The 21,507-nt window shown below is 37.2% G+C and overlaps 1 protein-coding gene across 2 annotated transcripts in view; it reads right to left on the bottom strand.

Moving 5' to 3' along the window:
- Positions 1-9,126: 9,126 nt before the first annotated feature.
- The window catches only part of DYNC2H1 (dynein cytoplasmic 2 heavy chain 1), a 149,368-nt gene continuing 136,987 nt past the window's right edge, over positions 9,127-21,507 (bottom strand). For both annotated transcript variants that reach the window (XM_034409222.3, XM_087894632.1), the window contains exons 86-90: positions 18,524-18,633; positions 17,502-17,583; positions 13,968-14,084; positions 9,813-9,995; positions 9,127-9,284 (exon numbers count right to left, since the gene is read on the bottom strand). In XM_034409222.3, the coding sequence (XP_034265113.1) occupies positions 9,837-9,995; positions 13,968-14,084; positions 17,502-17,583; positions 18,524-18,633 (468 nt within the window). In that variant the 3' untranslated portion in view covers positions 9,127-9,284; positions 9,813-9,836. The remainder of the gene's footprint in view (positions 9,285-9,812; positions 9,996-13,967; positions 14,085-17,501; positions 17,584-18,523; positions 18,634-21,507) is intronic.

Below are 21,507 nucleotides of genomic sequence, written 5' to 3'. Positions count from 1 at the left end.
AACCTGGTTAATAAATTAACCAAGTTTTTCTTTACACAATACACTGAACTATGAAGTAAACAAACTGGGTAGGCGTTGGTAACATACAGAGGCTACAAAAGGCAGAATCAAAGTTTTGTTGTTAGTTGCAAAGTCGTGTCCGACCCATTGCGACCCCATGGACAACTTTCCTCCAAGCCTTCCTGTCCTCTACCATCCTCTGGAGTCCATTTAAGCTCCTGCCTACTACTTCAGTGACTCCATCCAGCCACCTTATTCTTTGTTGTCCCGTTCTTCTTTTGCCCTCAATCGTTCGCAGCATTAGGCTCTTCTCCAATGAATCCTTCCTTCTCATTAAGTGGCCAAAGTATTTGAGTTTCATCTTCAGAATCTGGCCTTCTAAAGAGCAGTCAGGGTTGATCTCCTCTAGGACTTACCGGTTTGATCGCCTTGCAGTCCAAGGGACTCACAGGAGTAGAATCAAAGTTAATAGCAGCCAAATGTAGCACATTGTGCGCATCTACCAGAATAGTTAAACATAGGATGTGAACCTGGGGTGAGTTCTAAAATTTTTTACTACCGGTTCTGTGGGCGTGGCTTATTTTGTGAGCATGGCTTGATGGGGGGGGTAATGTGACTGGGTGGGTGTGGCCAACTTTTTTTAAAAAAAACTTTTAAAAGCATTTTTTCGGCCAAAGAGGTGTAGAAAAAATGCTTTTAAATTTTTTTTTTAAAAAAAAGCCTCTGATGAGGTGGGTGGGGTAAGCGAGCGGCGACCAGGCCGGGGACCGAACTATTACAAATTTTTACTACCGGTTCTTGTGAACCGGTGCGAACCGGGAACAATCCACCACTGATGTGAATCCCGATTTCTCTTCTGTTTCATCCCAGTTTAAAATATAGGCAAATGATTAGGTAGCGAAGCAGAGATTATTTCTCCCACCGCCACCTTCCTCACTGTCCCTGATAATGAAATATCTTTCTCAGAAAAATGTGATATATGCTACAGTAGTTAAAACAGAAGCAACCTACCTTTTCACAGATAAAAAGGACTGCTAACATTTACAGCCCTCCAATGACCTTTGGAAGATTAGCAAATGTAACTAACCCAAGGGCTGAAAGAAGTAGAACAGGAAAAATGACTTTCAAACACCTACATATTACCAAGATATATCGCCCTCTTATGAAATCAATTGATCATTTATAGGGGTAAGTGTTCCCAGCATGGATATATACACAGTGGGCAGGTACATAGGAAAAAGCTGCTTAATAGAATTTTAAAACAGCGTAGCTATTTTTACAGAAGCAAACCAATAGGTAGAAATCTGGGAGGAGAAATAAAAGGCATTTTCTAGAAAGATGCAGTTGATGGAGAGTAAAGTACAGGCAGATCTCAATTTACAACAGTTCATTTATTGACAGTTCAAAGTTACAACAGCACCGGGGGAAAAAAGCTATGACCATTTTTACCCTTACGACCTCCGCATGGTCCTTTGATCAAAAGTTCAGACTCTCGGCAACTGGTTCGTATTTATGACGGTTGCCATGTGCTGGAGTCGTGTGATCACCTTTTTGGAACCTTCTGACAAGCAAAGTCAATGGGGAAGCCAGATTCATTTAACGGCTGTATCACTCATTTAACAAGTCCAGTCATTCACTTAACAACGGAAGAAAGGAAGGTTATAAAACGGGGCAAAATTCACTTAATAAACATCTCCCTTTTAGCAAAAGAAATTTTGTGGTTGTAAATCAAGGACTATCTGTAGCTGCTCCTCTCTCCAGTCCCTGCAATTTTTCCACACAGTGTTGGGGCCCATCAGTGGCCTGTGCAGCTAGTAGCTGATTCCGACAGCGAGGAGGCTGTTGTGGTGCTGCACCAGCAGCCTGTGCAGCTGGCACTCGAGTCAGACAATGAGGAGGCTGAAGAAGATGTGGTGTCAGAGGCGGGGATTCAGCCAGGGCCTTCAGAACCTCCAGAAGCTCCTTTAAGTGAAGAGGACGAAGAGGAGGAGCCTCTTCTCGATGCACGGGTGCGCAAAGCTGCCAAAAGGCAGGAGTGGCTCCTCAGGAGGAGATCTCCTCCAGAGTAAGGCTTGGGGCTAATTGGTCACTACCTTAGCCTATTTAAGGAAGGACAACGACTGAGGCAATTTGCAGGGAACAACTTCGTTCACTCTCCTTCGCGTCCTGATCTTAGTTCTCTGCAAATTGCTTCTGGACTTTCTGCCAACCATAGTAAGATTATGATTATTTATTCTTTGGATTCTTGTAGGCTGTTAAGAAAGTTAATTAACAGCCTTTGTTTGAAAAAGACTGATTTAATTTAGTAAACTAAGGTTTGTACAGACTTTGTGTATGCTGCGTTCTTTGAGGTCCGTAGCTGGGGCAGAACACACTAACAGTAGAAGAGCTGGGGAAATATGAATTTCCAGCTAAACCCTCTTTCACAGCTGATTCTCCAGGCAGCATCACTCCCTTCCACACTTTTCAAGAGCACATGATAGCTGCCGATTTATTTCACTTTGCATTGCTCCGATAGATTTTTCTTCACTTTCAATGAAGCCTCTAAAATCTGCTGGAGAATTATAGGGAAGCCCTCAGACCGTTGCATTGTCGATGAGACCTCAAGCACCAGGCTGAATTCCAGTTGAATTTATGGCATTGGCCGAATGACCTTATTATGCAAATGGAACCAATGATCATTTGTGTCAATTTGCATGATGGTATCGTTAGGTAAATGATGGGCCATGGTACAAGTGCCGTGATTTGCATCCGCAGCATAAAAGAGATGCAACGATGACGCTCCTGGAGACGACATATTCCCCAGTTTAAAAGGCATTTGGTAATAATGGCTACTCTCTTCCCCAGTTGGTACAGTAAATCAAGGTTGCACTACATATTGATACAGTAAAAATGCATCTGTGTTGTAGCTCAAGGAGGTGAATAGATATAAAAAAAGGTTATTACACACCTCTAGAAAAGTTTCTGTTCTAGACTCTACGTTTTGGCTTAATGAAATGTTTAATTCAAATGTCTCAACTTTGAATTGGTCTTATAACGTAAGACATTAGGATTCCATGCAATCTAAAATGGACAAGTTTACAAACTAAGCTGTAGCATTTTGCATTAAGATAGAGTTAGTTCTAATATAGGTAATCCTCAATTACAGCCATTCGTTTAGTGACTGTTCAGAGTTACGGCATTGAAAAAAATTACTTACAACCATTTTTCACACTTATGACCAATGCAGCATCCCATTATAATGTTGCCAGCAAATACGAGCGACCTATTGCGGTACTTTTACTTCCAATGGAATCCCCATCCTCTGCTTTTTTATTTATTTTTTGTTAGTTTGTACTATTTTGTTTTTCTGATATACAGAATTGATTACATTGTTAGAATGTTATTTACAATGTTTGCTAAGAAAACCAATTCAAGATTTATTTTAAAACATGGGGCAAGTATTGTAGTACCACTTCTATGACAAATGTTCCATGCTGAGATGAATTGGTAACATTGCTAATGGTGTCATTGAAGTTAGCTTTCAGGATAATAGAAAGAAAATAGAAATAGTTGCTGAAGTAGATTTGACACAGGAGATAAGTCTGCTAGGAAAGAAGATTTGTTGAGGGCCCTGTCATTGAGGGATTACTGTATGTGTCAGGCTTGCCCCAATTTGGGTATTTGGGAAAGAAAGACCCTCAACTCCATGGCTGAAGTGAAAGGTTCACTTTTACTAAGTTCAAGTAGTTACAGCATAAACAAAGCTGGATCTGAATATTGTCATGTGAGGCCTTCATTTTTTTCTCTTCCCTGGCTCTCCCCCATTGACCAGTCCATCAGTGTCCAATAGGTTTCGTTTTAGATGTTTTGGGAATGACTTTGAAGTTTGGTGCCTCTGTGTGTAGTTTCGCATTTTATTTTCACAGCTCCGTCCTTGGTCGTCTGATTCCTTCCAGATTGATACTTCTGGTTCCTGTCACCCTGTCATTCCTTCCCCCCTCCTTCTTCCCCTTTGCTGCTCTCTACATCCCCAATCTTCTCCCTTCCCCTTGTGTTTTATGGCAGGATGTCAGCAAAGTGTCCTGAAGATGGCAGACCTGACATAGTGCTCTACAGGCATTCTGTAGTGAAGTTTTCTCAGTGATTGCCCTCCTTTTGTGAAAAGGCTTGCTTCTGATATTCAGACTGCCCCTTCCTTGTTGGGCTTCCAAAGAGCTTTGGAGAATTGGCTCTTCAGAAAAGCATCTGGGGCCAATGAGGACTAGACTTCATTGGCAAAAATGAATGGTAGTGGCCCAGATTTTAGAATAGAATGTTACTTACCTGCCCCTCAAATAGCAAGCACAATAAAGACAGCAATGAACATTTTATGATGAATCATAGCAACCATTTTGTGAAAGCCTTCCAAATAAAAGTCCCCTCCACACACATTTTTGAACTTTGCTTTTTTTTTCTCTCTCTCTCTTTCTCTACTAATGTCTTCAGGTTTTCTATAGTTCCGGAACATCCTTTTTGCATGTGGCTTTTGTTATGATTTGGAACCCAGAGTAATCAGGTTATGTAGGTAAATTCTTAACTCATTTTTTCTGATTATGCTGCATATGCAGAGAAAGTTCATTTTGGTTCTGATAAGTAGACCTGCCATTAAATGCCTAGAATTTACTTGTCAGGCTGACATTTGATTCAGTGTTTGGGATGTTTTCTCATGCTGTAAAAAAATCTACTACAGGCTAATCTGCTTGGAATGGCAAGGAACATAAGGCTAATGCATTGATGTATAAGTTGTCTATGCTGATAACCCTCTACTGGGTTTTGATGAATGTATAATAATATGATGGATGAATGAAGGTTTTATTAAGTCAGCCTGAGCATACTTAAACTTCAGTGCAGTTGTGTATTTACAGCTCACTTGCTGCTTATGTGCAAAATTCTCAGAAAAAAGAACTAAGACAAGACACTAAAAATATACATTGGATGTCTATTTGAAATTCTGGGTTTGTCTTTCCCACTGAAATTTTAAAGGAGCTTGAACCAAGCAATATTTCTCTCTGCCTCTCTCTCCAATTAGCTTTGTAATCCAATTAGTTTTAATGTTTATCATTTTTGAATTCATCATTCCCATAAATAAATGAAAATGAAAAGGGTTCTCTATGATTAATTTTGTATAATCCATATATTGTCTCTAACTCATGGTTCATTTTCATCCCAGCCAAAGGAGATCCTTTCTCTTTTGGAAACTAGTAATAGTGTCCTCTTATTTCAAATTATCACAATTGCAGTTGTATACGTGAAGATTTGTGGCAACATTCATGTCGTCACTTTTTATGGTTAAATCTCTCAAAACCCTAAAAATTGTGGATAGGCAACATGATATTGTAAATACCAAGAAACAAAGAAATACTTCCAGTTTGTTTGTTTATTGATTGATTGATTGATTGATTGGTTCGATTTATATGCCGCCCTTTTCTGGAGACTCAGGGCGCCTTACAATGCGTTAAACAATAGCCTTCATACTTTTGTATATACCTGCTTAGTAGGGCTTTTTGGCCCACCCCTAAGTGGTGTTCTTGTTTATACAAAGTCAGCTTACCCCCACAAACCGGATCCTCATAGGCATCCTCAACCCCTTCACAATTAAGTAAGAAAGAAAAAAAGAACTAAAATGGTTAAACGTTCATGAGGTTATAACATCTTTTAGGACTCTTCCTTTACTTGTCCAAAATTTCATGCAGCTTCAGGTAAAAACACTAAGATGTATGAAATCACAGAATGATACTTTTGAAATTTAACCATCAAATATTTATTTATTTGTATCCACCTTTATTATTTTTACAAATAGCTCAAGACAGCAAACATATCTAATGTATCTTCCTCCTCCTATTTTCCCCACACAACAACCCTGTGAAGTGAGTTGAGAGAGTGGCTTTTACCCAGTGGTGAAATCCAATTTTTTTTACTACCAGTTCTGTGGGTGTGGCTTAGTGGGCATGGTATGGCTTGGTGGGCTGGCAGGGGAAGGATACTGCAAAATCTCCATTCCTACCCCACTCCAGGGGAAGGATACTGCAAAATCCCCATTCCCTCCCCACTCCTGGGGGAAGGATATTGCAAAATCTCAATTCCCAGCCCACTCTGGGGCCAACCAGAGGTGGTATTTGCCAGTTCTCCAAACTACTCAAAATTTCTCCTGCCGATTCTCCAAACTGCTCAAAATTTCCATTACCGGCTCTCCAGAACCTGCCAGAACCTGCTGGATTTCACCCCTGCTTTTACCCAACATTTCTTTCCTACCAAAAAGGAGTGTAAAATTTTGCTTGGGTGTTTTTTCACCTGCTTTTGGTGACATTTTCAGCCTCATCCCTACAGGATAATTAATTTTGAACTGGTACTCTTCCATTCATTTTCCCATTGGTTTTCTCTGACACCTTTTAGATACTAAGCCTAAGTTGTTTGATTGTTTTTCACTTTAAGTGAAGCTTCTCATTTCTGAGACACGTCAGTTCCCCTGGCTATGAGTGGGAACAGGAGATATTCATGATCAAAGCTACCTTGGAAATCTTGGATTTTAACTTTTTATCTGGTCATTTAAATTTACTTTTAAGAAGGTTCATCACATTTCTTCTGATCACTGATGCTAATATGCACTACAGCCACTTCCCCTGGAAATTATGACATTCTATGAAGTCAGATTAAATATTGAAATCACCATGTGCCCCTTTAAATATTTAGACTCAAAACCCAATTTTAAACTCATCTTACAAAATGCTACCCTGTGTTTAAATTATTTTACCTTATATAGTTTTTCTTTCTCGTTATTTCTCTCTTTTTTTCTTCTTAAGTTGAGATACTTTGGTAGTATTTGAGGTACTACTTTGAACTGCTTACTTCAAATGTTTACTCTGTAATCAGATGATGAAGAAAAGCTTGGAAACTCAGTTCCTAGTTTGCCTCTTCCATGTAAAGGATATAGTGACTTGAGTAGCACAGTCTGGGAACAAACTCACCAGGAAGGGTACAGGGCGGTAAAGATACTGGTATGATAAAGAATCTTTAGGCAAATTTGAATGCCTTCAATCCCGAAGCCATATTGGAATATACTCTACAGCACAGGTGTCAAACTCGTGGCGTTACATTGCCATCATGTGACATTTCACAATGTTTTTCCCTTCACAGAACTGGGGTGGGCGTGGCCTGTGCATGACGCATCCGGCCTGCAGGCTGCCATTTTGACACCCCTGCTCTACAGTTCTGAAAGACCTGAAGAGCTGTTGGGACCTCCTGGAAAACTGAGGAGATAGTGGAGGCCTAAAGAAATGTAGTCTCCCTCTTCAAGAAAAAGATTTCTCTTCCAAAACAGGTGTGGGAAAGGCATTAAAGCAAGACAGAATTGAGGCTCTTCTGAATTTGGGGACTATCGTACAATATGAATGTGAAGCCGCTATAAATGATAAGATGTGGTTATTAGGTTATATTACAAGAAAAAGCAGCAGTTTCTATTTGGCCTCATACATTTAAGATACTTTGCTTTAATATTGATCTAGGTTAACCTGAATCTAAGGTTAAGATAGAATCACTGGAGGATCAAAGGGGCTCAGTTTGGGTTTTTTTGAAGTAACTATTTCCCAAGAATATTTGAAATTATTTGCCAATATTAGGTAGGTCAATCCACCAGGGTTGTGCAATAATTTTAATCAATAGGAAAGGTTATTTATCCAGACTCAAGTTTACTAACTCCTGCTTCCTGTCGAAATACAGTATTGGCAACATAACAGATAAAATGGAAAAAATGTTTCTTAGAGATTTTGTTTGAATTCTTTCTAAGATATTCGTGCTGTTTTATGGTCTCAATTGAGTCTCATGTAGCAGGTGTGCTTGCACTTTAATTGCAAACAATTTAATTGCGGTAGGGTAAACTGTGCTCTTCTGGAAAGACAACCACAATATGATTTTGATCTTCTCTACACCATTTCCAAGAAGGATGTTAAAGATTATTTTTAAGTTCTTCATTGATAGGGAACCAGACGAACTGTGAAATGAATTTAAAGAAGTTAAAGGTGATTGAGTGACTTTGGCCCAGTCACTCTCTCTCAACCCAATTCATCTCACAGGGTTTTTGTTGGGAAAACAGGAGGAGGAATGAGTTTTATGTTATGTTTGTTCCCTTGAGCTATTTATAAAAACAATAAAAGTGGGATAAAAAAAATCTAAAATGTTATTTCCTCAGTTTGGAAGACACTATATATTAGACACTGTGACCAGTTGCAGATCTTTCATTACTGTCCTGCTTCCCAAATGAGGCATACAAGTATTTCTTATAAGAGATGTTTTATTTTAATATATATAATTATTATCATTAATTTTGTTACCTAAATATTTAAACTTTTCTTGGAATTCGGTATGTCAGCTCTACCCTTTAATATCCCTCCCCCCTCTATTAGATTTGTTGTTGTTAGTCGCAAAGTCATGTCCGACCCATCGTGACCCCATGGACAACATTCCTCCAGGCCTTCCTGTTCTCTACCATCCTCTGGAGTCCATTTAAGCTCACTCCTACTGCTTCAGTGACTCCATCCAGCCACCTCATTCTCTGTCATCCCATTCTTCTTTTGCCCTCAATCATTCCCAGTATTAGGCTTGTCTCCAGTGAGTCCTTCCTTCTCATTAGGTGGCCAAAGTATTTGAGTTTCATCTTCAGAATCTGGCCTTCTAAAGAGCAGTCAGGGTTGATCTCCTCTAGGACTTACCGGTTTGATCGCCTTGCAGTCCAAGGGACTTGCAGGAATCTTCTCCAGCACCATAGTTCAAAGGTCTCAATTCTTTGGCGCTCAGCCTTTCTTATGGTCCAACTTTCACAGCCATACATTGCAACTGGGAAAACCATAGCCTTGATTAGATTTTTATCCCACATTTATTATTTTTATATATAACTCAAGGCAGCCAATATACTTTGTACTTCCTTCTCTTTTCCCAACAACAACCCTGTGAGGTAGAATGAGCTAAAAGAGAGTGACTGACCATAGTGACCCAAGGTCAAACATCCAGCTTTCATGCCTAAAGCAGTGCTCCCATACAGGAGACCAGAACAATTTTAATACACAGAAAACTGATTCAGCTTATTCACAAATAACACACAGGCAAAATGACTTTTTTAACAAACTAAAATTTATTTAATGAGGGCAATGAAAATTATACATATTCCTTAAATATATTTCAGTATAATTTGCTTTGTAATAGCAGGAACTTCTCTTTTCCATTCGAAAAATTATGTCCTTTAAAAGTACAATCTGAAGTAGAATGAAAAACTGGAAGTTGAGAAAAAAATGAAGATCATAAAAACACAAATAAAGTGAAAAAATACACATAGTAAAAGCCAAGAGAAAAAAATTATAGAGACATATACCTAGAAATACAGAGTACTACAACCTACAACAGATTTTATACAGAAGTTTGGATGTTTACATTACATACATAAAGGGCAGATAATAAATTTGCCAGGTTGGTGGAAGGATAACTAGTGAACGTACACACAAAATGAATGGAAATTGTACAGTACCAAAATTTAATGGATTTTGCACATGGTGGGACTAATTCACTGAACTATTCAAGCTCTAATGGAAAAAACCCCATCTCAGGTAACTATGTAAGTTTTCAGCTAGTTTTCTCAGTTTGTCAATTGAAAATAAATACTAATTAACATTTTAGTTCTGCTGTAAATCCACAGTGTACTATTTAAAAGCACTGTTCTGTATAAAGTCTAAGATTTCCCACATTTTAGTTTTAAATTATCACAGAAAACATAAACTCTTTTTTTAAGACAACAGTAATCAAACCTGATGGCTAGCAGCAGCTTCTTCTTACTGATTTTTCAGAAATAAAGCGGCGCCACATTGGATCCATTGATCTTGATTCCCTCCACATGGGACATCAATATTTGTCACCACACAATCCCTTTCAGCACTAGTGTAAACAGGCAAAGAGATGCACTCTTCAGGAGAATAGGGCCCATAAGCATTCTGTCAACAAAGAAACAACCCTTTGAATAAGAAGATACAGTTACAATCATTTTTACACGCACTACACACACACACTGTGTTTGCCCAAAAATAAGACCCTGTCTTATATTTTTTTGCCACCAAAAAGGCACTAGGTCTTATTTTCGGGGGGGGGGGGATGTCATCTACTGACTCACCTCATTTGCGCGCATCGCCCCGGGAAACACGGTAGGTAGATATATATATATATATATATTCTGCATGGTCCTAATGAGGTAGGACTAGAACTTAATTGTGATCATTTCAATTCTGTATAAACAGGCTTAGTAGTCAAAGACATTCCCTGAAATAGCCTACAATTCTATCTATAATCTCATAGCAGGTTTCTAAAATGAATTTGGGATGGGGTTGAGGAGTGATCCTGAAGCTGCAGCTAGTGAGGGACTGGAGAGCCAAACTACCCAATACTCATTGCATGGAAGAAACAGCAGGGCTGCCTATTAGCTTCTGAGCAAGCATCAACATTTTGCTTTCATCTTATAAGGTCCAAAATAAGTTCAGACCAGTGCTTGGTAAATTCCCTATCCTCATGCAGATCAGGATAAGATAATCAGAGGATATCCTGTTGTTTGTACTATGATTTACAGAATGCTATCTTTGAAATTACTTGCAGGCGAGGCTTCCCTACCGCTATACTTGGTTTCAAAATATCTCTATCGTCATGCTTTCCCTCAAAATATCTGGTTGGTGTCAACCGTGAAATGGCCTTAAGACCTGCTGAAGTCTCTTTAAAGAACCTTTCCTGTGTCAGTGTGATGTATAAATAAGCTTTTCTTCTTCTATGGCTTCATATTACAAGAGGGGGACCAAAGCAGGGGTGAAATCCAGCAGGTTCTGACAGGTTCTGGAGAACTGGTAGCGGAAATTTTGAGTAGTTCAGAGAACCAGCAAATACCACCAGCAAAATACCAGAGATTTTGCAATATCCTTCCCCCAGGTGTGGCGAGGGAATGGGGATTTTGCAGTATCCTTCCCCTGCCATGCCCACCAAGCCACGCCCACAGAACCAGTAGTAAAAAAAATTGGATTTCACCACTGGACCAAAGGTCTGGCCCTGTAGGCCAATCATAATATACATTATTAATTTCATTAATTTTTTCCAGAAAAAATTGTTATCGTATTTAGGAATAATCAAAAGTCATGCACACATGAGTAAAGGTTTGTAAGAAAATGGCAACCAATTCAAAAATTTAATGTACTTTTTATAATAAACTATGCAGCCTGATTTTTGGGTATTTCCTGTATATGGGGTCTTTTTAATATACAATAATTGTATTTTTTAATGTTGTAATAAACTTTATTTTACCTGAGTTGTGTGTTCTGAACCCTTTTTAAAACTGCACATTTTTGCAAATGACTGCAGCACATAAATATTAAACAAATACCTCTTCATATAGGATTCAATTCACACAGGCCTGAGAAATTTAATTAATGAGGAGAACTATGTCATTAATCCGAGAAAACTGTAAAAATTAGGATTGTAAGAAATATGCACACAAAGCTTAGTTTTTGTAGGTAGACAAATTGCTGAACTGTAGTCTAACAGTATTTGTTCGTTTGTCACTCTGACAACTTGGCAGCAGTAGTTATGTTTGTTCTGGAGGCTAATGTGAGAATATGTGAATATTTTATAAAACTGGCCCAGGAAAAAGTATATTTTTATGCTGATGTTTTGTATAATAAATGATTTCTATTGTATGAGCAATTTTCTTTGCTAAATTAACTGTATGGAATTCTTCATACATTTTTCAATGTAGAAAGTTTAGCATGTGTTTGATGAAATGTGTAGCTGGAGAAGTAGGGGGAGAGTTTTAAGGAATGGCTCCATTTTACACTTGCTATTTTTCTCTGTTATTGTCTGATTCTTTGTCAGGGTTGGTGAAAGTCAGATTAGAAAACAAGAACCTTCAGAAACCCAGACTGGAGAGCAGGGGACCAATAGAGCTAGATGTGGTATAGATTCAATTTCCTTTTATGACTATGAAAGGAGGTGTTGATGTGAGAGACACTGGGAAAGGAATGAAAGTAGACCTAAGGAATGAAAGTAGACCTGAACACTGGCAGCTTATCCTATAAACAATATCTTAACTGAGGTGGTCAGAAATCTTTAAAAAAGCATCTTAAATAAATCAATATTCATTATAGTATTGCTCCCTTTCTTTCAGTTTTAGCTTTTTCCCTTTATTTCTTCTTCATTCTATTTTAAGAGTAAAAATAAAGAGAAAACTGTTCCAAAGAGACTTAATTAACTCAGTATAAATAAGAAGAGGAAAATCCTCCTACATGTTTTCAGGATTCTTTGATTACCCAAGACATGTATTAAAGATACCTTCCTGACTCCTGTGTAGCTCTTGCTTCATGAATCTTGCCCAGGTATGTTGGGTTTGACACATGTAAGAATTTGTCTACTTGTTTGTATGAAAGAAAAGCAATCTTTTCAGAAGCGATTACTCTTCCTTTCCTTTCTGTTCTTTCCCTGTTTGATCTTTTCAACTACATTCTAGTGTGGTCTTTTTCTTCTACTTGCATTCTTAAAGAATCAGTGACAGTCATTCTGAACAAAAGGACCAGAAATGTCTTTCCATTTCATCAGCGTCTGAAGGAAGGAAGATTGCCAATTGCTTCTTTCTAAGTAAACAAGGGCAGAATATATATATTTTTTTTTTCTGGAAAAAAGTAGCTGGTGGCAGCATTGTTTAATGAGCTCTTCTCCAAAGTTTCAGGAGGGTACAGAAGGTTTATAAGGGGAAAGTTCAAAGATTCCTCTCATGAAAGCTAGTGGGCCCCAAACCACCTTATCCCATGTGCACTCATGCTATGTTAGTAGCTGACAGGAAAAAAATTAGTCTGCTTTGGATTACTTCTGAACAGAAGTATAAGTAACAGAATAACAGAGTTGGTAGGGACCTTAGAGGTCTTTTAGTTCAACCCCCTGGTTCAGGCAGGAAACCCTGTATCATTTCAGACAAATGGTTGTCCAATCTCTTCTTTAAAAACTTTCAGTGTTGGAGCACCCACAATTTTTGGTGAGAAGTTGTTCCATTGATTAATTGTTCTAACTATCAGGAAATTCCTCCTTAGTTCTAGGTTGCTTCTCTCCTTGATTAGTTTCCATTCATTGCTTCTTGTCTTACCTTCAGATGCTTTGGAAAATAGGTTGACCCCTTCTTCTTTGTGACAGCCCCTCAAATATTAGAATAATGCTATCATGTCACCCCAATTCCTGCAACCATTCTTCATATGTTTTAGCCTCCAGTCCTCTAATCTTCATTGTTCTTCTACTTTGCACATGAAGTTACCCTGAGAAAAATTATTTTCAATCCTCGCAGCAGCAGGGATATTACCAAAATTTTCAGGATTTTGTCAGAATGATTTCAATACGCATTAATTTATTTCAGGCTAGGTTTGGTTTTCTTTGGGGGGTGGAATCAACCAAGTTTTGATTCAAAACTTGGTGAACGACTGGCTTGTTCGCCCAGTCATGACATGATGGGCTGACATGATGGGGTAACTGGCCCAAAGTCAACCCACTGGCTTTCATGCATAAAGTGGGTCTAGAACATACAGTCTCCTGATTTCTAGCCTGGGGCCTTAACTACAAAACCAAACCGGTTTGCTATTTCAGGCTAATTCCACAGGTGCAAATCCACCAGAAAAGGCAATATGATAATTTGAATATGAGCAAAACATTTACACAAAATACCTTAAAATACCATTTTCTTGAAAATCTTTTGTTGGCTAAATCAGTTGACTATGAATTGGGATTAAAATATTTATCCAGTTTTATTTTAAGAAACATGAACTTTCCATTCATCTCTTTTACAAGTCCACTAATTAAATAGTAATTAAAAAAAAAAAAAACCTTTCTGAGAAATGGACAATCCACTAATAAAACTACAAGCTTATCATTTTGAGCCCTTAAAAATAACGTACCTGAGGAATCCAGGCCATGTAACAAGCCAGAACTGTTGAAACACTGGGTGAGTCGTGTTGGTTTTCAGAAAGTCGATTTCCATCAAAACTACAGCCTTCCAATTGAAGGCCACTGATCTGTAATGGAAACACAAAATATTCAATTTGGCTAAAATGTGAGTAATGACTATATTGTACTTTGACATACGGGTAAGTTAAAACCCAGTTTTCTGGATGGCTCCAGTAAAGAACAATATCTATGGAAGATTATTACAGAAGCAGCAAGGTGATTGTTGCTTGAAAACTATGCTTTTTAACACATCTCCTATAGTTTGCAATTGTATTCTTTATTGTGGTAGAGAAAAATATTATTGGCATCAGTACTTAGGTCAGCAGCAGGTATCAATATATTAGAGTTATAGACTAGAGCAGTAAGATACACATAAACATTTATTAACAATGCTTGAGAAAGAGAAGAAATAAATCCCAGAGCAGATAGGGCATCTTTTTAGAAGTCTGACAGCTTTCAAATAATAGTTTTTATAGGTCAATAGTGTTTTTTCTTCTCTCTCTTTCTCTCTCTCTCTCTTTAAGCCAAATAAAGGGATTTTAACTCCATGAAGAAACAAAGCCTTGGAAGAAATACTGTCCATTTTATTTCTTCTGTTGGAACCACAGTGCAATGAGAAACATGTTTTGTACAGTGGTGGGTTTCAAAAAATTTATACTACTGGTTCTGTGGGTGTGGTTTGGTGGGCATGGCAGGGGAAGGATACTGCAAAATCCCCATTTCCTCCCGATCAGCTGGGACTTGGGAGGCAGAAAATAGATGGGGGCGGGGCCAGTCAGAATCTTTACTACCGGTTCTCCGAACTACTCAAAATTTCCACTACCGGTTCTCCAGAACTGGTCAGAACCTGCTGAAACCCATCTCTGGTTTTGTAATTTTGATTTTAGGAACTAATCTTAATAGCAATATATTTCAAAGCAAATTGCTTTATTTTTAGTTTTAGTGAAAAAAAATGGATCTGCAGGATTCAACGATAACTTTGACTACAGCATCTGTATTAATCCCAAATATATTTTGAGCATCAGCATTTCAATTTTCTCTCACAATCTTAGGGGCAGATTCCTTGATATTTTAGTTTTAACTCAAGCCTTGGTATGATCGTTCTCTTCTGCCTTTGGCTGGGAGAAGTGATGGGCAGATAGTCCTGGCCAAATGTTTCCTGAGATATAAGCATGGAATAATAGAAGTGAATACAGATACAGGCCCCTGCTGCTATCTAATTCATTGTAAACATGTTTTAGACCAGGGCTGTTAAACTCGCGGCCCGCGGCCCAGATACATCATGCGCTGGCCACACCCACGCCTGGTTTAGTGAAGGGGAAAAAAGTCATGATATGTCATGTGATGACGCCATGACAATGTGAGTTTGACACCCCTGTTCTAGACTAACTATATGCACGGGCAGGTAGACATCAAAGCAAAGAAGAAAAAATATTTACAATAATATTACTTGTCAAGGTTCCGACCAATGCCCTAATAAAAGCAGGAGCCTCAGGCCAATTTTCAAGAAAAATCCAGTGGTTTATTAGGAGCGCCATGTCGGCACAAACCAAGTGAAGCCAGCTCTGACTTCACCCAGTTTGCGCCTTGCCTTTGACCCTGTTTCCCCCTCCACCCAAGGTGTGTCATCTCCATGAAGCAATTTTTCAGGTCGTGTAAGTCACTCCCTCCGGCCATTGCATGTCTCTGTGGAAATGGTCTTGGCTTCAGCCGGCTAGGATGTGTTTTGTTTTGACTGATGTGCGAATTCCTCAGTGCAGCTGTGAGGCGCAATTTCCCATCCCCCTGCCTATGGCAACTCGGGAATAGGTCAGGAAAGCTTCATGAATTGACATTACTATCTAGAAATTTATTCCCATAGTTTAGACAGTATTGGATTACTGAATACCACCATAGAAAAAATAAACTATTGCTATATTAGAAACAGGAATTCAGCTCTTATTAAATAATTTAAATAACGTATATAAGATTTCATATTATTTCAGACAAATGTGTGATATATTACTGGAAAAACTATAAGTCCTCACATGTTCCAATTGTAAGCTGTGCCTTTTTTTAGGATGCACATATCCAAGTTTTAAACATTATGTATATTTAAATCCACAATTAAACGTATCCAGACTTTATTTCTTCTTACTAGGTCCCTAAACCCTGACTTCGTAACATTTAAAATATTCTTCAAAACATTTCCTCCTCAATTCCCGATGGTTTAAGATATATCACAAAAGGCATGAGATTATGTTAATAAATCAAAAAATGCATTTTCACATGCATTGTTGGGTAATGGTTTCTTTACAAGCAAATCTAAATGTCATTAAATAAGATTTAATTATATACAAATTGATTCGGAATCAAAAATTTATCACTGTCATTTCCAGAAGAAATTATTCTCATAATCAGGTCTTGAGGCTATTGGTTGAATTAATCAACCATTTCAAGGATGGTAATATCTCTGGGCCAAGTTGTAAACTTGGTTCAATGTGCCTACTTTAATATGCACATGCATTTCAAATTTTTTTCCAGAAATGACAGCGGACCTTTAAAGGTCAAACAGTAATGTTGTATTTGAAATCTAAATGACTGAAACATTAATTTCTATATTTTTGCAAATCTTTTACAAGATTCTTTTGGTACTTAAGGTTCAATATTCAATCAAGTAAAAGAACTTTAATTGAAGAACTGATTTGCAAAATGTAGGCCAAATCTATTTTGGTCTATTTGTTCATTGTGTTCAGCAGGACAAATTAGATAGCTTTTTGGTAAAGTACAAACTTCATCCATTTCTATTACCAGCCAGAGACAAAGAGAATTTTTAAATACCTTCTAAATAATTTTAGCCCTGCTAGCTAAGCTGAAAATGTTGCTATTGGGAATTGCTCACTTTTTAGAAAACTCCTCACACTCCAATTATTTCCTCGGTCAGACTTTTTCTAAAATGCATAGCATGACTTGGAAAAAAAACAAGATGTTACAGAGAACTGAATTTTGACCATTTGTTTTTAGAAAGTGTACGGACAACTTTAAGAGATCATTGATTCTCATGAAAAAGAAGGAACAGGATAGATAGGACAGGACAGGACAGGACAGGACAGGACAGGACAGAACAGAACAGAATTCTTTATTGGCCAAGTGTGATTGGACACACAAGGAATTTGTCTTTGGTGCATATGTTTTCAGTGTACATAAAAAGACAAGATAAATTCATCAAGAATCATAAGGTACAACACTTAATGATAGTCATAGGGTACAAATAAGCAGAAAACAAAAAAGAAGGAGCAGGGTGGATAGAATAGCAAAGGACAGGTTAAGTAATATATAATTATATTAACAGATAACAGATTAACGGTTAATTAATATTCTTTTAGGTTCTCTTTGAGGTTTGAATGGGATGAGCTATGCATTTCATGAAACAAAAGAATAAATATTTGACTATAGATCTAGAGTCATAGAAGGCTCAGCAAGTATAATTTCAGCAGGTTGATTACCTGAACCTGGAGCTTCGCTTCTCTTATTTGACCTTTCCAGGATGCCGTAAATTTCAGACTATCCACAGAACATGCCATTACTCTGGAACAGAATAATAAAATGAAAATATAAATAGTTTGTTTGAAATGAAATAAACCATACATTATCTCCATACATTAAAAGATAACACACAGCTGCTGATTAAGTGAACCAGACAATCCACCCCACTCCCACTGCTAAGAAAAATGCAGCATTCAATAAAATAATATAACATTTGGATTAATGAAAATAAGATGCTGTACTGTCTTCAATATTATTTTATGCTAAGTAAGAATGTGATACTGTTTATGAATAAGCAGGACTAGAGGTGACATGATAGCAGTGTTCCAATGTCTCAGAGCCACAAAGAAGAGGGAGTCAAGCTATTCTCTATTCTTATAATTTTCATTCCTTTAATGTCTCTTTGAATGCTATTCTCAGTTTTTTTTAAAAAAACATTGCACTAATGCTAGAAATCAGAATCTTTTGGCATTGCTAGTATTTAATTTGGCTTGTACACAATACTTTGTGGCACTAAATTTACTTCTAGAAAGACTATCATGTTATTAGAAATGAAGGTTGAGCTGCAGACTTGCAAAATCTCTTTCCTAAAGCATCATATTTGTCATCAGGTTAACAAGTTAAAAAATCTGATTTATTTTAGGAAATGTCTATGCTTTTTTTTCACTAGAAAGGACTCAATGTTTTTTTTTTAAATTATGAAATAAGGTAAACATCAATAGAAGAGATTACAGAGGATAATAAAAGCAAACAGTATTAGTGGCAAAATACATTTTATGGAAGTAGATGAAAAGCTTTGCCACCAAAAATGTTCTTTACATAAAGACAGAAGACACGAGACAGGACCAACTGGACTTCCTACAGAAGACAATCCTATAGTGTAGTCTTCTATACGCAATGAAGGTGAGAAAATGAGAGAACAAATGAAGCAGTAGTACTGAGAGACTCATACATGACATGCAACAGCCACCAATTCACCTACCTTGCAGTCTCTTGCCTTAAGGCATTCAGAAAGGTATCTGGATGGAAGAGTTCTGACAGGTCAAGAGTATCCAAAAGTAAGGTCTGTTTTTCTGCTTTAGTCACCCAATTCTAGAAAGACAACAGCAATGTGTGCTAAGAGGGGAAAAATCTAGCTAACTTAACACATTCAAGTGCCTATCCAGCATTTTCAGAGGAATTCAACGAGAATTAATATGGAATAACACATAGGACTGTGACCATAGAGGCAAGTGACAACATAGTTCAAAACTGATTGGATAAATTACTTTGCAAGTCAAGAATGTGACAAAAATGATATCGAGGAACATGATATGTTTGGTGTTGCTAGGCTTTATTATTAATATGGGTCAAAAAATAATTTCTTATACACTGGCGATCATGTGAAGGGAATGGATACCTTGTTTTATTCATAAATCCCAATCAGGAAGATATCAGAAAGGAAATGTATTATGCATAAATGCCTTCCACCTCATTTCACAATGGAATGAGATCCACAAACCAGATCAATGCCAGTCAAAAAGCTGCCAGCACGCATGCCAACACATACAGCTTTGTATAAAAAGAAAACAAATGGATTTGACATAGGGAACCCAAGCCAATTAATCAGAACTATAAATTACAAATTGAAAATGACCACTTGTGATGTGTCTGCATTGGGCAAACACATAATTTTCTTAGTTTACCATAAAATATATTCAGCTTTTCTTAAATGGACACTGCAGTATTGTGTCTGTCTCTGAATAAGTTTTACTGAACATAATTGTATCATATATTCAACTTCATAAATAATGGATCATTCTGCTACATAATACACATGATACCATTTGACATACAGCAAATAAGTCACTAAATTTTTATGTAGGAAATGAAAGATAATGAATCATCTTATCAAAAAATAAATAATACCGTATTTCCCTGAAAATAAGACCCTGTCTTATATTGTTTTGAGCCCCGAAATAAGCGCTTGGCCTTATTTTCGGGGAGGTCTTATTATTTTGGGGCACATGGAGCAAGAGGGGGCTCTTCTTGCAGTCTTTCCTGATTTCCAGCTCTGTGTTTAAATATTTTCGGGGAGGGCTTATTTTCGGGGGAAGGCTTATTTTAGCGCATGCGCTCAAAAGCCCAATTGGGCTTAATTATCAGGGGAGGTCTTATTTTCAGGGAAACAGGGTAGTTTATTGTTTAATAAACAATATTGGTTGGAAACATGTGGAAGAGGCTTTTATCTTGCAGTGAACAGTAGAGCCTTGGTGGTGCAGCATACTAAAGTGCTGTTAAATAGCACCAGCTGCCTGCAATTACTGCAAGTTCAAATCTCACCAGGCTCAAGGTTGACTAAGCCTTCCATCCTTTCGAGGTAGGTAAAATGAGGACCCAGATTGTGGGGTCATTAAGCTGACTTTGTATAAAAAAGAACACTGCTTAGGGGGGCCGAAAGCCCTACTAAGCAGGTATATACAAAAGTATGAAGGCTATTGCTTAACACATTGTAAGCTGCCCTGAGTCTCCGGAGAAGGGCGGCATATAAATTGAACCAATAAATAAATAAATAAATAAATAAATAAATAAATAAATAAATAAATAAATAAATAAATAAATAAATAAATGAATAAATGAATGCTAGAATGATGATGATGATGAAACAATAGTTTATGTTGCTTTTGAACCTGGAATATGCTATGAAAAACACAAAGCCACATAACTTTTATAAATATATATCACGCCCATATAAATTTCTTCTTTTAAAAACAGGCTAAAACGGTTACAATAAATTCCTCTTATTAACTTAATATACTGTATGTAAACAGTGGTATTGGCTCCAAAAACTGAATTTTACAGCAATGTATTTATTGTAAAATGAAAACCATTTATAAATGTATCATGAAGTCCGGGACACTGCAATCGTCATAAATATGAGTCAGTTGCCAGGTGTCTGAATTTTGATCACATAACCATGGGGATGCTGCAACAGTCGTAAGTGTGAAAAATGTTCATGTCACTTTTTTCAGTGCTGTTGTAACTTTGAACAGTCACTAAACGAATTGCTGTAAATTGAGGACTACCTGTATAGCAATCTCTCCAATCTTATGAAATAAAATCAATAATCTAAAATCCAATCTTATTCAAAGCATGTTTCTAATACAGAAACTTTTGGGCTGGCAGTAAAATATGAGCGAAATTTTAAATCACTATTTCAACCTATGGAAAATGTTTAGGTTCCATCTTGTATGTTCCTTAGGAATGTGTCACATACATCTTTTGCCAGCATTTTGTTGAATATTTCCAATCCTAGTATAGATACACTTCGTATTTCATAAGAACTTAATGGGGGGAAAAAACCAAGTGCTTCATATAGCATTTTTTCCAACAATTTACTGTCTTCCTTCAAAATAACTTTGCCTAAAACCAGACAATTTTCCAATCAATCACATTCTATTCTTTTCTTGAATTTGTATGGCACAATTTAAATTGAGATAACCATATTATTCCCTTATAAAAAAAGTTCATTATCCAAGATGAAGGCAAACATGTCATTTCTATTTAAATATTCCTTGTCACGTTTGATTTCAGATAAAACCTTTTAGCCTAATAACACCAGAAAATTTTCAAGTCTTACTTGCTCTATAAATCTCTTTCTAGTTCTACTGTTGAATGTCTGTTGCAAATGACAAAATTGGAAAAGGAGGCTGAGATAAATTAATAAAAATGCTCTTATTAAAGATATGACTTTAATATGACTAACTTTTTTTAAGTTTTTCAGTTTTATTTCTTATACACATAATATAAAGTGTACATTTTCTTATACATAATTAATCCTACATATACATGTTTTCCTTAAAGAAAGCATTAAAATAAGGCATTTTAATTACATTTGGAGTTGCTCTTCTATCCTTTCTTCCCTCATTTCGCAACAACCCTTCTTCTTCTTCTCCTCTTTCCCTTCCCTCCCTCCTCTCCTACTTT

The sequence above is a fragment of the Pantherophis guttatus genome, chromosome 5 (genome assembly GCF_059756535.1).
Source record: "Pantherophis guttatus breed Tessera chromosome 5, ASM5975653v1, whole genome shotgun sequence".
Taxonomy (NCBI): domain Eukaryota; kingdom Metazoa; phylum Chordata; class Lepidosauria; order Squamata; family Colubridae; genus Pantherophis; species Pantherophis guttatus.
The sequence above is the reverse complement of the archived record's forward strand: the minus strand, read 5'-3'. Positions and strand labels throughout refer to the sequence as shown.